Here is a 15,516-nt window from a genome sequence, read left to right as displayed (position 1 = left end):
ATCCAGCTTTCCTTATGTGTTCTGCATATGGGTTGATCAGACAGGAAGATAATATGCTTCGTTGCCTAAAACCTCTGCCAATCGGAAACCATTCTGTTTCCCCATATTCTGTCCTAACAATAACCTCTTGTCCAGACTACAGGTTGCACATCAACACAATTAAATGCTGTGGCACACCCGTTTCATTTAACACCATACATAGCTTTTCATGACCCATACACTCAAAAGCTTTGCTATAGTCTATAAAACACAGGCTGATTTTCTTCTGAAATTCTCTGGTGTGATCCATGAACCATTGTAAATTTGCAATATACTCTCCATTGTCTCTTCCTTTTCTTAAATCATCTTCAACATCTGGCATTTCTTCTTCCATATACGGTAACAATCTGTGTTGTTAAACTTTGAACATCACTTTGTTTGCCCGGGAAGTTAATACGACAGCCTGCAATTGTTGACATCTTTTTTTTTTTTTTTTGCAATGAGAATGTAGATTCTTGTTAAAATTTTGATGGACTCCGTTTCTGTTGCTTGAAATAGCTCTATTGATATCCTATCTACTCCAGGTGATTGATTTCTCCCACTGAGTGCAGCTTTCCCTTCACTTTGTAAAACTGCAAGTTCTTCATCAAAAGACAGACAGTGCAGTGTAGTGAGGAAAATGTTAGACTACAATTTGGGAGACCCAGCTTCAAATCTCTACTCTGCCATGGAAGCTTGCTGCGTGACCACAGGCCAGTCACATACTCGCTCTCTCAGCTTAACCTACCTTACAGGGTTGTTGTTGAAAGCAAATGTTGGTCCCCAATGGGGAGAAGAGCCGGGTATAAATGAAGTAAATAAATATATCCAGCACCATATAGCAGAAATCAGTGAAAGTAAACACAGCTCAGCTTCCCTGACTCAGGGTGAGATATTAGCACGCCAAAGGGAAACACTCATTTTCCTAGGAAATTTCTCTCACACAGAGGTGACCTCTAGCTCTTCCACAGAATTTGCTTACGCTTTACAGGAATAGCATGGCTACCTGATACAGAAACCACAGGCAAAGGGCATAACTGGACCTTCTTCAATATGCTTCATAGCCTTGGACTACTGTGTAAAAGACTTGCTTTTGCTACACAGATTTCCTCAACATCTCAATGTAAAATGTCTCCATACGGCTCGAATAGCGTTATTCAACAGGTAGGGTGCCTGGATTCATACAAGCACAGAGGGGTGGCTGACAAGCCATACTTAATGTTGGCATTCACATATGGAAACGAGTTCTTGGTTTGGCCATGGTTTGGCCATGGAGGGCTTTAATGGTAATATACCATTGCTCTGAACTCAGCCCGGAAGCCTCCAGGCAGATACAGCAGCTATTTCATGAACCTATTTATACCTCCACACAGGTCAGAAGACAAACCCAATCAAACTTATCCCAACAGTCAATTCTAGGTAATATATAGGTGTGGATACCTATGGACAGGGCTTTTTTTTCAGTGGGAACGCGGTGGAATGGAGTTCCGGAACCTCGTGAAAATGGTCACATGGCCGGTGGCCCCGCCCCCTGATCTCTAGACAGAAGGGAGATTGCAATCTCAACTCCCCTCTGTCTGGAGATCAGGGGGCGGGGCCACCGGCCATGTGACCATTTTCTCCTAGGGCGATTTAAACTTTAAAAAACTCCTCCCTTGTTCCAGCTGACCCAAAGTGACGTCATTGTGCGGTCCTGAGTTCCACCACTGAGTCCCACCACCTCTTTTCCCAGAAAGAAACCCCTGCCTGTGGATATTTCCCAACTTTCCAGAAAAGGAGACAGACAGCATCTATCGGGCAAAGAAAGCGATTACCTAGTAGCAGAGTCAAGCTGTGCCCCTGCTCCGGCATGATAATGGAGCCACACAATCTAGATTTCTAAGTCTCCAGCACATGCCACGTATGTGTGGTAGTTCCCCCTATGAAAAACCCGAGGCATATAAATTACTGGAAGCAACAAAAGTGGGGAGACTTTGGAAGGATGGTTGGGTTAAAAGGGGAGACAAGGGCCGTTTCCACATATTTTACCTGCCTGTGGAACATCGCACAAAAGACCCAGAAGACACCATCTTCTCATGCGAAATTGCACCAGGAAGACGCTGTCATCCGGGAATTTTGCACGATTTCCCAAGGACTCCAGTGGTCCAGTGATCTTCAGCCTATGGGTTGGGACTTTCAGGTGGGAAGCAGAACCCCACCTTTCGGTTCTAGAGCCCCTACAGATCTGGAAGAAACTGCTGCTAGTGTGCATGCCCAGAAAACAGGGCTTCCAGAAATCCTGCCTCACTTTGCATGCAAATTGAAGGACAGTAAGAGGATAGAGGGGCAAGGATCACTCAGTGGCGGGAAGGATTCCTCCATGGCTCCAACCCTCAGCTTGTTCCTTACTATGATATACCTCCTGGTGCTTGGCTTGTGATTCCTGTCATCATATTTCTTGGACTGCTCCCCACTGTCAGAGCACAGCTCCCCCTTCCTGTCATGTGACCGTGACGTCACATGTTTGCTGCTTAGTGGGTCACGTGCTGCTGCCCACGAGCTGAAGTTGAGCCCTGGGAAACCTGAAGAGAGCTGCTCTAGGGGACTGGTGAGGACTTGTCCTAAGAGGGCAGACAATGAATCAGAACAAGCAGTTCTGCTCTGTATGAAAGGCTGGTGCGGGTTCTTGCTGTAACTGGCATCCAGATCCACACACGAAGGGACAGAGTGAGACTGCAGCTGGCAAAGCAAAGAGCAAGCTGCAATCCTGCCGCAGCCTGCACATGCCCTGAAGAAAGGGAAGAAGACACAATGGTACCCATTCCACCTTCCGCCCTCCACTGCAGACAGCCCCATTGTCCAAAGCCAACATACACGCTTACACAGCCTAGTGTGGGCACTCAGAATCTCACTACACGAGACATCTGACACATGAAGAGCACAGGTTGGGAGATCCAGTGGTAGTCGGGAAGAGTAGTTTAAAAAGATAGAGCTGGTGGCAAGGCAAAGGCTTTGCTATACAGTGAAGCTGCAAAAATGCCAGGAGGGAAACTTCAGTGCATTATAACCTTTCCAGGTTCAAGATCAGCTTTGGAAGGTAGCTTCAGCCCATTTCCATTCCTCGCTGCCCTCTAGTTGCGATCCCACACAGTTTTAGACTGGAGAGGTGAAATTTACAGAGCCTTCAGGGAGGCGAAGATGAAATTAACGAATCCTCTGAGGAGTGATCTCCACTGGCTCTATCTTTTTAAACTACCCTTCCCGGCTAACATTGTGTCTTCCTATACTTGACGAAGATGCGCCGAGGCATCTCATGTAGAGAGACCTCCAGTCACTTCTCTTAATGGAACCAAGGATTCAGACACATAAAAGGAATTGGTCCCTTTCATCCAATTCACTTCAAGCCACCAGCAGCGTTTTTTTCTTTCTTTTTCATGCCAAGAACCATTTGAGACTGCAATCAGGAAAGAATTAAGGGTCCCTAATTCACTTTCAGATTTCCAGACATACATCTCCAAGGAACTGAAGAAGAGCTTTCCCCTTGTTTTCAGACCAACAGATTTCCCAAGCAAATCTTTCATTTTGCATTTCTAACTGGTGCAAATACGCACAAAAGAACAACTTCCCCAGATCAGCAGAGTGTGGGATCTAGCATCACAACATTCGGGTGGAAACATGCATGCTTGTCCAAAGCCCAGGGGAGCGGCCCAGGAGCGTGTTAGCAGGAAGCAGCAGTTTCCTGTCATGTTGCAAAGCTGATTTCCCAGCGAACTTCATAAAAGGAAAACAGTCGGAAAAGTTCAATACTCCACTTTGCTTCTTTCCGTTCTTTCTCTGTGCCCCCCTCCACCTTATTTTTGAAATTAATACACTAAAGCTCCAATACTTTGTTTTTCATATTCAAAGGCCTGTGAAGGCATTCCCACATTCTTGTAATCAAAGCTATATAACTTGACGTGCCAGCTAAAGATTTATCTTTTTAATATGTATGCAATGAGACGGGGGAGATTCGTCTGCAAAATTGCAGCCAGTCCACAGGGGGAATATGTCAAATTGGGAACCGCCATTCAAGAAATGGGCTCTCATGGGGTTGCATCAGCACTTCACCAAGCTACGAATTCCTAAGTGTGGGAAGCCATGATAGTTAAATAATGGCCGTTTCCACACGGCCAAAGCCTCTGGAAGATTGCGCGAAACTCACGGAACGAAGCATCTTCCTAGCGCGATTTCCCAGGACGATCCTGTTTAATGGTGCAATTTCTGATATCATCGCACCATTAAAGGGGATCGTGCCAGGAAATCGCGCTGGGAAGACTCTTCATTCCGTGAGTTTTGCGTGATCTTATGGGCGTCTGAAAACAGCCAATAATAATAACAACATTCGATTTATATACTGTCCTTCAGGACAACTTAATGCCCACACAGAGCGGATTACAAAGTGTGTTATAACAACAACAACAACATTTGATTTATATACCGCCCTTCAAGACAACTTAACACCCACTCAGAGTGATTTATAAAGTGTGTTATAACAACAACAACATTCGATTTATATACCACCCTTCAGGACAACTTAATGCTCATTCTGAGCAGTTTACGAAGTGTGTTATTATTAAAAGTTTACAAAGTGCGTGTTATTATTATCTTCATGACAATCACGCTGTGAGGTGGGTGGGGCTGAGAGAGCTCTGAGAGAGCCATGACTGCCCCAAGGTCACCCAGCTGGCTTCAAGTGGAGGAGTGAGGAATCAAACCCGGCTCTTCAGATTAGAGTCCCAGCGCTCTTAACAGCTACACCAAACTGCTATAAAACTGCTTTATACATTGCACACACCTACATATCCTTCGGCAGGGACCTTGACAGCTAAAGACAGTGCAGTGTTGTGACAGCTGAGTTGGGGTTTGAACGTGGGACACAGGCTTCTGGCCCAGTCAGCCATGAAGCTCGATAAGTGGCCTTGGCAAAAATACTCACGTCTCAATGTTCCCCAACCCTGCAGGGTCTCTGGGAACACAATGCAAGATAAACGGTTGTGCATCACTCTGAGATCCTGGTAGAAGGGTGGGGTTCAGATACTGCATACAATAAATAAAACTGGCTTGAGAGTGTTAACATGTTTCACTTTTCTGGCGTACATTTGCTTTAAGGACGACAATGAATTTCCTTCCTGCAACAGGAGGACTCCGTTTGGTTCAGCTGTCCAGAGGAAGTCTGGAAAACAGCACAGGTCTTTGTGTCCAGAGCTAAAGTGTTCACTGTCCCAGGCGGTTGCAAAAAGCAACTGAAGCCTGGATAGACAGAAAAAGTTATTTTCCTTCCTACTGCAAGGGTTTCTAACACTCCTCTATTATCACAACAGTCAAACTGAGCTGAGGAATCTGCAAATCTCTGAGGAGCTCTCAGCACCTCCTAAAGAAAGCCAGTCTCCCCAGCCCCCTGATCCTAGAACACAGCACAGCTAAGAGTGTGTTACACGAGACAGCTCAGCACATTTTCATCAAATGTAGGGAGATGTAATGTTAGCTGGGAAGTGTAGTTTTAAAAGACAGAGCAGTCGGAGATCGCTCTTCAGAAGGTTTGTTAATTTCATCTTTGCCTCCCGGAAGGCTCTGTCAATTTCACCTCTTCAGTCTAAAACTGTGTGGGATCCCAACCAGAGGGCAGCGAGCAATGGCAATGTATAGCTCCAGAGTATAACAAAGCCTTTGCCCTGCTGCCAGCTCTGTCTTTTTAAACTACCCTTCATAGCTGCCATTGCATTTCTCAACATGTGTTCTTCACATGTCAGAGGCCTCGTGTGGAGAGACCCTAAGACATTTGTCCTAATTCTTGGTCCTATCTAGGTAGAAGATTGCCTTCTAATTTCAAGGGAGGCCAAGCTACACTGGCTTTGCAGTCTGAAGGCTCCAATTCTCTGGCTGCAGTCATCCCCCCCCCCTTAAACTAATTCCCACTTTGTACTTGGAATATAGAGACATCCCGTCAAGAGTCGAGGGCATACCATGTTAAGTCTAAGAGCAGTTGCAGCCAAATGCTTGAAAGGACAGCAGTTTCCTTTCCTAGTCACCCGAGCATTTTAAAAGACAAGTGCCCAGTTTTATGCATGTTTTTATAGGTAGAGAAAGAGTCCATCTTTGGCTGCCCAGAAACATATCCCAAGGAAAGCCTGTACTTTGGTCCCAAGACCAAAAAGCCAATACACACAAAATACTCTCTGACTAGGTGAACAGTTTTTGACAAAGCATCTGAGAAAACAGCACACAGCCGCCCAACCAACAGCGGAAACAGGGTCAAAGAATCTGGAAGGAAGCTTGCTTCCCATAGAATTACAGCTGTCACCCCACCCTGCTGTCAGCATTAAAAAAGAAAGGCAACGTTTCAAAGCACAGATCTAATTTTGAATTTTTATTCTGTGAAGGAATTTCAAGCCACATCCATTCATTATGATGACTCAAACCCGTTCCCCCCTCACTTTAAGGCGAAAAATGGTTAAAAGGATTTATCAGGAAAGAATGCCATAAAAAGTCAGGGTTGGTCAGTCGTGGAACGAAGTAATTTTATCTAGCCTCGCCCAATTCAAAACTGAGGTGTGGTTAAAAGAAAAAAAACCCTATTTGTTCACAAAACAACAAAGTTTCTAAAAATTGAAAGAGAGATTCTATACTGTAATTAGTTAGACTTATCTCAGGATCCCTGAACGCAGTGACTGACAAGACGATTTTAAATAGTGTCCGGCCAGAATTTGCAACAAAATATGCTTCCAGCGGTGGGATCGCTGTCTAGAGCACTGAATGCCCCCTACGCTCCCAACCCTAGACACAGAAGCTGGGTATCTCTGAATCTGGTTGTAATTAGTCCTCGGTCTACTTAAACCTAAAGAAATCTAGTTCACACAAACCACAGAAGATAGATGTTTTGGGTCTGCATCCTTTGAGGCAGCAGGTATAGGATCACATGGTATTTTAATTAGGAAAGGGAAAAAAGAGGTATAAAATGGTACCTCTTATGCATCAATAAATGCACCTTTGTTATACCATTTATGTACAATATATGGAAATAAGTTAACATATAATTTGCCCTGATCTGGATGGCCCAGGCTAGCCCAATCTTCTCATATCTTGGAAGTTAAGCAAGGTGGGCCCTGGTTAGTAATTGGATGGCAGATGGGGTTTCCAGATGGCTTCCTAGAAAATACTGGATGGGGAGGGAACCCGGTACTCACCATAGTAGGGTCCCTTGCATGCACACACTCCCAACCCCAGTGCGATGACATCATTGCACTGCCTCACAGTCAGGTGGCTTTTGCAGGGGGCTCTGCTCCAGGAGGGCCCAGCTGTGGTGTGCTTCCTTGCACACATGCCTTCCTGGCACATCTCTGCTCGCCCAGCCCCACGGGGCACTGTCACAGCAGCAGCAGCCTCATCAGCTCATTTGGGGTACAAGGTGGCATGGCACGGGCTGGCCACTCCGCTGGTAGTGGCGTTCAGGGGGCCAGGCGGGCAGAAGGCCAAGTGGGCGGGTTGGGCAGCTAAGTGAGCAAGCGACAGAGCTGCCTGGAAGCAGAGGGGAGGGGAAGGAGGCAGCGCATGAAGGCTTGCTGACGCTACTGGCAGCTTGTGCACACCAGCGGCCAGCCACTCCTCCCCCATGCAGAAAATACTGGCTATTTATATATCTGATATTTTAACTCAGTTCCCACTGGACAATTCCAATACCAGACTATCTGGGTGAAAACCGGACACTTGGCAACCCTAACAGCACACCTCCAACGAAGACCAAGGTCGCTATGCAGAGGCAATGGCAAACCACCTCTGAACATCTCTTACCTTGAAACCCCCACAGGGTTGCCATAAGTCCGCTGTGACTTGACTGTACTTTTAAAATAATACTTTGTTTAAACTTTATCAAGTATCTTTTGATCTGATCTATAAATTTAAACTATATCAAGATAAGCACTTTTTTTGCAACTTCTTCAGGAAATTTATTGTTTAATTTATTTATTAATTTATCTTTATATGGAAGACCACTCAGTCATGTGATCCTGAAACAATAAGGATAACTTGGTTGAACGGTCTTCCGTACTAACAAACAAAAAATATCTGCACGCAGAAAACAAGACATCAGAGAGAAGAACTGACATCGTACTTTTCTAGCTGCCAGAAAGCTTTAGTTAAATGAAGAAGCATTCCGTTATATGACCCCATATCTGATCATTCTTTTTAACCATAACCACTTAATGTATTTTGGAAACTGAACCCCTCCTTCCATGCAAAGGGAGAGAATGGGACACCAATCCTGAGAGATAGGTGAGGCCAATGGGCAGACACTGGCCTACGCTCACCCAGGGGTCGACATAGTTCAACAGACTAGAATCCAGGTCTCTGCAGTCCAGGCTTATTCCCTATACCACAGCGGTTTGGTTGTCAAGACAACATGACAACTTACACACTTAACGCCTAGCAAAAAAACCTGGATAATCTTTCAGATAGTTATACTCAATGTAAACACGGGGCTCATATATGCCTCAATGAACAATACGGACCTCAAGAAGTGAAGCAAGGGTTAACACAACCTGGACCTCTGATATGCCTCAAAACAAGGATTAAAGCTGAATTACCTATAAAGAACATTCAAACTTCTTTCTCAAATGTTCCATACTCCATGAAACCAAATGCAACTTAAATTATCTAATGCTAAGATGTGAATATAAAAAAGAGGGAAAAATGAAAATTTCTCAGCAAATTCCTGAGCATGCTATACACCTAGGACATTACAGGAAAGAAACGGGCTCCTTATCATGGTTCCCTGTATCGTGGGGTGCAATTCATTCAATTTAAATACATTATTTAGAGTCTGAATTTCTCAAAGAGACTCAAAGAGACTCAAGGCAGATAGCACAGAATAAGTCCATACAAAAACAACAGGATAGGACAGCCGATGGACAATGCAATAGAATTCAGATTGTAGGAATCTGGAACCACCCAGAAATACAAACAGTACTGAAGCACAATGCAAGTATGAATATGACATGTTAAGCAATGCAAATGGGCATGAGACAGATGGGCATGAACCAGAAAAAAAAAAGAACCATGCAGTTCGTGGTTTGTCACATTTCACGAACCATGAACTTTCATGAACCTGCCCCAGTTTACAAATTGGGTCATTTTGGTTCGTGAAAATGTCACTTCCGGGCCAGCGAATCACCATTTCTGGGTCAGCAGAAGGTCACTTCCGGATCAGCAGAAGGTCTGCAGGAACTCCATCCCCCGTTGCCTAGAAAACTGATTGATCGGCGCCAGGCTGTCTGCAGTGATGAACTGAAAAATGAACCAAACGAACCAGCCTAAAGCTCGTGGCGGTTCATAAGAAATAGGATCTGATGAATCGCTGGTTCACGAACCACAAACCGGCCTGGTTCATCACGAATTTTGGTTCATATTTCGGTTCGTGCCCATCTCTACTGACGATGAATCTGATGAAGAGAGCTGTGGCTCTCGAAAGCTTATGCTACAATAAAGTTGGTTAGTGTTAAAGGTGCTACTGGACTCTTTACTATTTTGGTCTTCCTGGGGGGTTCGTTTTTCTTACAGCTGCCCCATCCCAATCAAGACAACAGTCAAAGCACATTCTGATGTGCTCCACCCTGATCCTCAAATGCTCTCACTAAGACACAGAATAAATAACAATGTCCGAGACAGAAACGGCATGCCACCCATTGCCCGCAACACAGAAGGCTTTCGGTTCTTTTTTAAGGGAGGAAAGGGAACATAACAAAACCCACTTATTACCGCTGCCAATCCAACAGCCGTGCTCTGTAATTAAAGGACACGGATTTCCCTCCAGAAAAAAAGACACTGTGGCAATTTGAAGTTATAAGGGAAGATCCTTGGAATGTTACTAAATAATTAAGATTTATTTTAAGCAATTCAAAACCTCATGGGGCTGATTCACACGCTTACCCGACTGACCAGCTGCCCAATCCTCTTCCCCTGGGGAATGAACAGCCACACACATTCTCCGGCATCGTATAAATAATATGAATGTGTACATGGGTAGGACAGTCAGGAGTAGGTTAAAAAAAGGTAAAGGTAGTCCCCTGTGCACGCACTGAGTCATTACTGACCCATAGGGGGACATCGCACCATGACGTTTTCTTGGCAGACTTTTTACGGGGTGGTTTGCCATTGCCTTCCCCAGTCATCTACACTTTACCGCCAGGAAACCGGGTACTCATTTTAGCGACCTCGGAAGGAGGGAAGACTGAGTCAACCTTGAGCCGGCTACCTGAACCCGGCTTCCGCTGGGATCGAACTCAGGTCGTGAGCAGAGCTTGGGCTGCAGTACTGCCGCTTACCACTCTGTGTATTTGCAAGGTCTCCAACCTCTTTTTTGACATGGAACAAATTGGGTTTCTGTGCAGATCACAGAATCCTTACCCACCCCATCACCTCAAAAGGGGTTTGTTCAGACCGAAGAACATGGGAGCTTATTCATAGTTACAGTAGTGCCTCAAAGTTTAAATTAAGCACAAAGGCTTCGGAACAAATGCTGACCAAAATTCTAAAATGTTCACCGTTTGGCACGTACACACCCTTTCGTCATTCATAAAGTCCCCTGAACCCGAACCTCCTGTAACTGAGGCATGCAACACGGACATTTCAGATACCATTCTTCCCTGCTTGAAAAGCTGGACGCTACTGGAACCCTTCCTCCCCCCATCCCTTCTCTCTTAAAAAGATGTTATAGCAGCAGAAAAAGTTGCTGTTATCCGACTGGCCAGCTAGCAGCTCTGGAATTTATTATTTGTTAAGGTCTGTTGCTTTTAATATAACAAAACTCAAAAAGACAGTCCTGTGGACTGAAATTATTTTTTAAGCGAGTGCTCAGAAAATGCCAATTCTTTAACGAGATGACTGCTTATGCAGTCTCGTTCCAACATTACACAAAGAAGTAAGAAAAGGAGTCACCCACAGGTATTCTGTTTTTCATTTTTACAGATTTCTATTGTGCAATATCAAGCACGGGTAGGCATCAACCACTGGTGGGGGAGGGCATTTCTTTCATGTATTATTAAAGATAACTTACCCTGCTGGGGCAGGTTCCTGTTCGCAACCTCTGTTTTCCCATGGAATCCAAGGATCATCCCAGGACCTCCCACATCCAGTTCAGGGCTGGCAAATCCATTCACTTGACCTGTATGTCTACTGACGGCATTGATGCGGGTGGGAATTGGTTCAAATGTTGGGTCCAGTTCCAAAATCAACCTGTTCAGCTGCTCAATCGACTGATCAATATCCAGAGTGGGGGAGGACGGTAAGGCCCCCAAGTCGTTTCCCGAGTTCAGCTGCAGGTCAAGGTCATTTGTGACCTTCTCAGGGACTAATCTTGATTTAAAAACCTCAGGGCTAGGGGTTTCCGCTGTCTCGTTGGAAGAAGGCATGCTTCCCAGCCCTCTCTGTACGGCATCTCTGCTGCTGGAGCCCCGGGCAGGAGTATCTGGAATTCTGTCTTGGCTCTGTGGGTTGCCCAATTTCTCCACTGCATTGTGAACACCAAGTCTGACTTCACTGTCAGGGGAGTAGACATACTGATGAGCAATCACCATCTGCTGTTGGCGTACCCATGTCTGGGTCGAATAGCTACTGGGGCTGTAGGCTTGAGGATGAGTAGAAACCGGAGGATTCCTCGGCGGTTGCTGAGATTGCTTTGTCTCGGCATTTCCAAAGGACCTCTCGTACATGGGATCGACACTAATTCCGAGATCCGGAGCCAGAGTGCTGTGGTGCTCCTCGCCAGTGTTACTCCCAAACCCGTCTGACAGAAGGGAATTCTGACTGCTCTTGTGGCAGCTGAAGTTACCAAGGTGGTTGGAATGCTGCCCTTCAGAAGAGGACAACGTCCCGATGCTGTCCACGCTGTGGAGGTCGTGGCTGGGCATCTCATCATCCAGAATGTCTGTTTCTCTGTCCTTGTGCTTGGCATCTCCGTTCACGTGAACCTGGGCTGGCACTATGTGGCGAGTCCCACTATACTTGCTTGGGGCATCGGTCATATCCTTGAGAGGACTGACCGAGTTCTCCAGGCCAAAGCCACTAAGCAACTGGTCCAACTCTTCCTTCTCTTGGGGGCTCAAGAGCCTCTTGGTTCCGGGAGAGGGGCGCTCTTCAGTCTTGTCCGTCCTTATAGAAGCAGTGGAATGTCCCGAATCACTGCTAACGGACAGAGTGTGGTCACCGTGGTCCGGACTGCTGGTTATGGCACCTGGAGCTCCGCTGGGAATGCTGGTATCTGAGGAGCTCTTCTTCCTCACTTTCGCATATAGGCTTCCATCAATGGGGCCCTGGGTATGCAAAACTGTAAAATTAAAAGAAAAAAAGATAGCAGAGATTGTGTAAGGGGAAAAAAACCAGCACAAAGAGACTTTTAAAAAATAACTAAGAAGAACATTGCAACTGTTATCCTTGCCAACGTTGATGATGAAATAACACTCACTTGTCTTAAGGCGTGCACATTAAAAAGACTAAGCCATTTGTTTTTTTTATTTCCATGTGTAATTTCAATAACACAGACATCACATTATTGAGCTACATATTAGTTCGTTTGGAGTAAATATTAACCCCTGGATTCCTGTACACTGTCACAAAAATAAATTACAATCCCCACTTCGTCAATAAACTTGTATTATTGGAGAATTCTCTAATGCAATAATCGTCAATAAGCTTGCATTGGAGAATCCACTGCAATAATCGTCAATAAGCTTGCACTGGAGAATCCAGAAGTGGAGACAGCGGCTCTTTCTCCAAGACTCTCATGCAGGCCACTTACGAGGAACGTGCTCTTGAGCACACACAAATACAAAGGTGCATCATTCTGGGTCAAATCACTGGTCTATCAAGGTCGATCAGTTCTACTCTGACTGGAAGCTGCTTTCGAGGGTATCGGGCAGCAGTTTCACATCTCCTACTACTTTTTAATGGGCGAGGATTGAATCTGGGACCTTCTGCATGCAAAGCAGCCCCTGAGCCACACTCTCATCCTGCCAGGCAATGCTTTGTTGGCATCAATTGCATGGTCTGGCCTTGGCCATTTTAGACTGCTTGAGAGCAGGGTTGGTGCCAGAGTTTCTGGCACCTGAGGCCAGGGGCAGCTTCAGGGCTGTTGCTGTCCCCAAGCGCACGTGCAAAGCATGCGCACCAGGACGGCGTGATGACGTCACTGCGTGTGACGTCATCATGCAGCATGCCGCTGTGAGCCGGCCCCATTGGTGCGGCAGGCAGCTGGGATGGTGCGTGGATGGCCTCCCAGCCCTCCTGCTCAGTTGCCCTGTGCTGCCCCAGCCGCCTGCCGCGTGCTGGCCCACAGCTGTGACTGAGTGGGAGGGCTGAGTGGGAGGGCAACTGAGTGGGAGGGCTGGGAGGCTGCCCGCTCAGACTGCCCCGTGCTGCTGCCACCAGCACACGCTCCTGGCTGGGCACAGCAGCTGCGGGCCAGGTGCTGTAGGCGGCTGGGGTGGCACATGGGCGGCTTCACAGCCCTCCCGCTCAGCCGCCAGTGCTGTCACTGCCAGCTCTGCAGCTGTGCTCCTGCCCCCCCCAGCACCCCCTCCGGCACCTCACCGCTCGAGGCAGCTACTGGATCCGCCTCCACGGATGCGCCGGCCCTGCTTGGGAGCAGCATTCCTCTTCCCAACACACCCAAGCAGGGCTACAACTTTCTTCTCAGCCATGCCAAGCAAGAAAGGGTCAGTCTTCTTGCTTTGAAACAGCCCAGATTTATTGGAAAGCATCAGCAGATACACCTTCATTGATTTTTTTAGATCCAGAGGAGTTAGCCGTGTTAGTCTGTAGTTGCAAAATAGTAAAGAGTCTGGTTTCTTCATACCCTCCATGCATCTGACGAAGAGCGCTGTGGTTCTCGAAAGCTTACGCTACAATAAAGTTGGTTAGTCTTAAAGGTTCTACTGGACTCTTTACTATTGATTTTTAAAGGATTTCTAGGCCGCCCTCCCAGCCCTGTACTGCCTTACAAAGGCAATAAAAACTGATGCCTTTCTAGAGGACATTGACAGCTACACAGTCCCGTCACCACCGTTAAGAATATGGTTTGGCTGCAGGACTCATGGTTCATTGAAAAGGAAGTTTGTGTTAATCAGAAATTCTTGAGACACTATAGAGCAGAACCACAAGTGACAAAAGGCACAGGTGGGACACTTGTCAGCTCCCCTCAAGTTTTGGCGGGAAATGTAGGCAGCTTGGCGGAATGTTGGACAAGTGACAGTTGAAAAGTCCATTGGACAGCAGTCAAGAGAGCGAAGCTGCGAGACCAGGATGCCAACATTTCCCAACAAAACTTGAGGGAAGCTGACAAGTGTCCAACCTGTGCCTTTTGTCACTTGTGGTTCTGCTGTGTGTTTGCTAAGCAACACTGAGCCTCGCTCACTCACGAGGAACTAAGCCCGTCAAGCTTTAGAACGAGCCAAATCTTTCCTCAAGAGACAGTGAACACAAATTAACACACTGAGCTGATGGAGCTATTGGGAGCTGATCCGAATCTCTAACACTCACAATGCCACAGACAGCCTGGGGGGCGGGGGAAGAAAAAGGAAACGTAACATGAAATTCCTGATAGTGTCAGAGCCCTGATCAGGGACAGTGCAGGAAACTTAGTTAATGTTCAGCGATAAAGGAGAGTCGCTCGAAGAGATGAAGGGCTGTCCTTTTTTCGTACCATGGTAAAAACACTTAATACATTAAAGGGCGACTTGCTACCCATTCATGGCACCCCAAGTCTGTTCTCAAAGGGGAAAGCCAGACATGATGAATAGCACTCAGGCGGTTTGCTTCCTTCTAAACAGTGGGATATGGGGGGGGGGGTGCATGCCCAATTCAAAGCAGAACTAAGGTGTGAGGGAAGAGGGGAGCCCCAAACCGTTTCCCCAACCCGTAACAAACCTGCAGAACTGCAGTTTTCCATGCTGGGGCAAATATACAGAAATCAGAGAGTAGGGGGCTTAAAACTCCATTTCCCCATGCCTCCGTCCCAATCTCAACCCCCCCCCCCCCGCACCTCACTTGACTGCCATTTACAGAAACAAAAAATGTAACAGAAGTCCCATTCATGGCCCTTCCAGCACACATCTGGTTGGGCTCCAAGTTGGCTACCTTATGCTATTTTCATGGTAAGACTGGATCTGTAACTCCTACCATGTCTGATGGGGTTTCGTTAATACTGGGAAGGGCAGAAAACTGATTTTTCTCAAGGCTGTGAGAAGCCAAATGCGGATTCTCCAAAGGTTCCTAAGAGAGAATCGCAAGGAGAATGCTATTTGCACAGCTCTGTTGAAATGTAACGATCGTTACGGGATCTTCATATGGAGAAATGAAATGTCTTTGCCTTAAAGAACGTACATGCTGCATTTTGGGAACTGAGGGGGGCACCGGAGGAGGGCAGGGAGGAGACAAGTAAGTAGGGCTTTTTTTCAGTGGGAACGCGGGGGAACAGAGTTCCGGAACCTCTTG

At 46.5% G+C, this 15,516-nt stretch overlaps 1 protein-coding gene across 1 annotated transcript in view; it reads right to left on the bottom strand.

The window, feature by feature from the left end:
* TNS3 (tensin 3) overlaps positions 1-15,516 on the bottom strand; it is a 361,185-nt gene that overhangs the window by 76,973 nt on the left and 268,696 nt on the right. The window contains exon 19 of the mRNA XM_054991056.1: positions 11,084-12,352. Within this exon, the coding sequence (XP_054847031.1) occupies positions 11,084-12,352 (1,269 nt within the window). The remainder of the gene's footprint in view (positions 1-11,083; positions 12,353-15,516) is intronic.

Source organism: Eublepharis macularius, chromosome 11 (assembly GCF_028583425.1).
Source record: "Eublepharis macularius isolate TG4126 chromosome 11, MPM_Emac_v1.0, whole genome shotgun sequence".
NCBI lineage: Eukaryota > Metazoa > Chordata > Lepidosauria > Squamata > Eublepharidae > Eublepharis > Eublepharis macularius.
The sequence above is the reverse complement of the archived record's forward strand: the minus strand, read 5'-3'. Positions and strand labels throughout refer to the sequence as shown.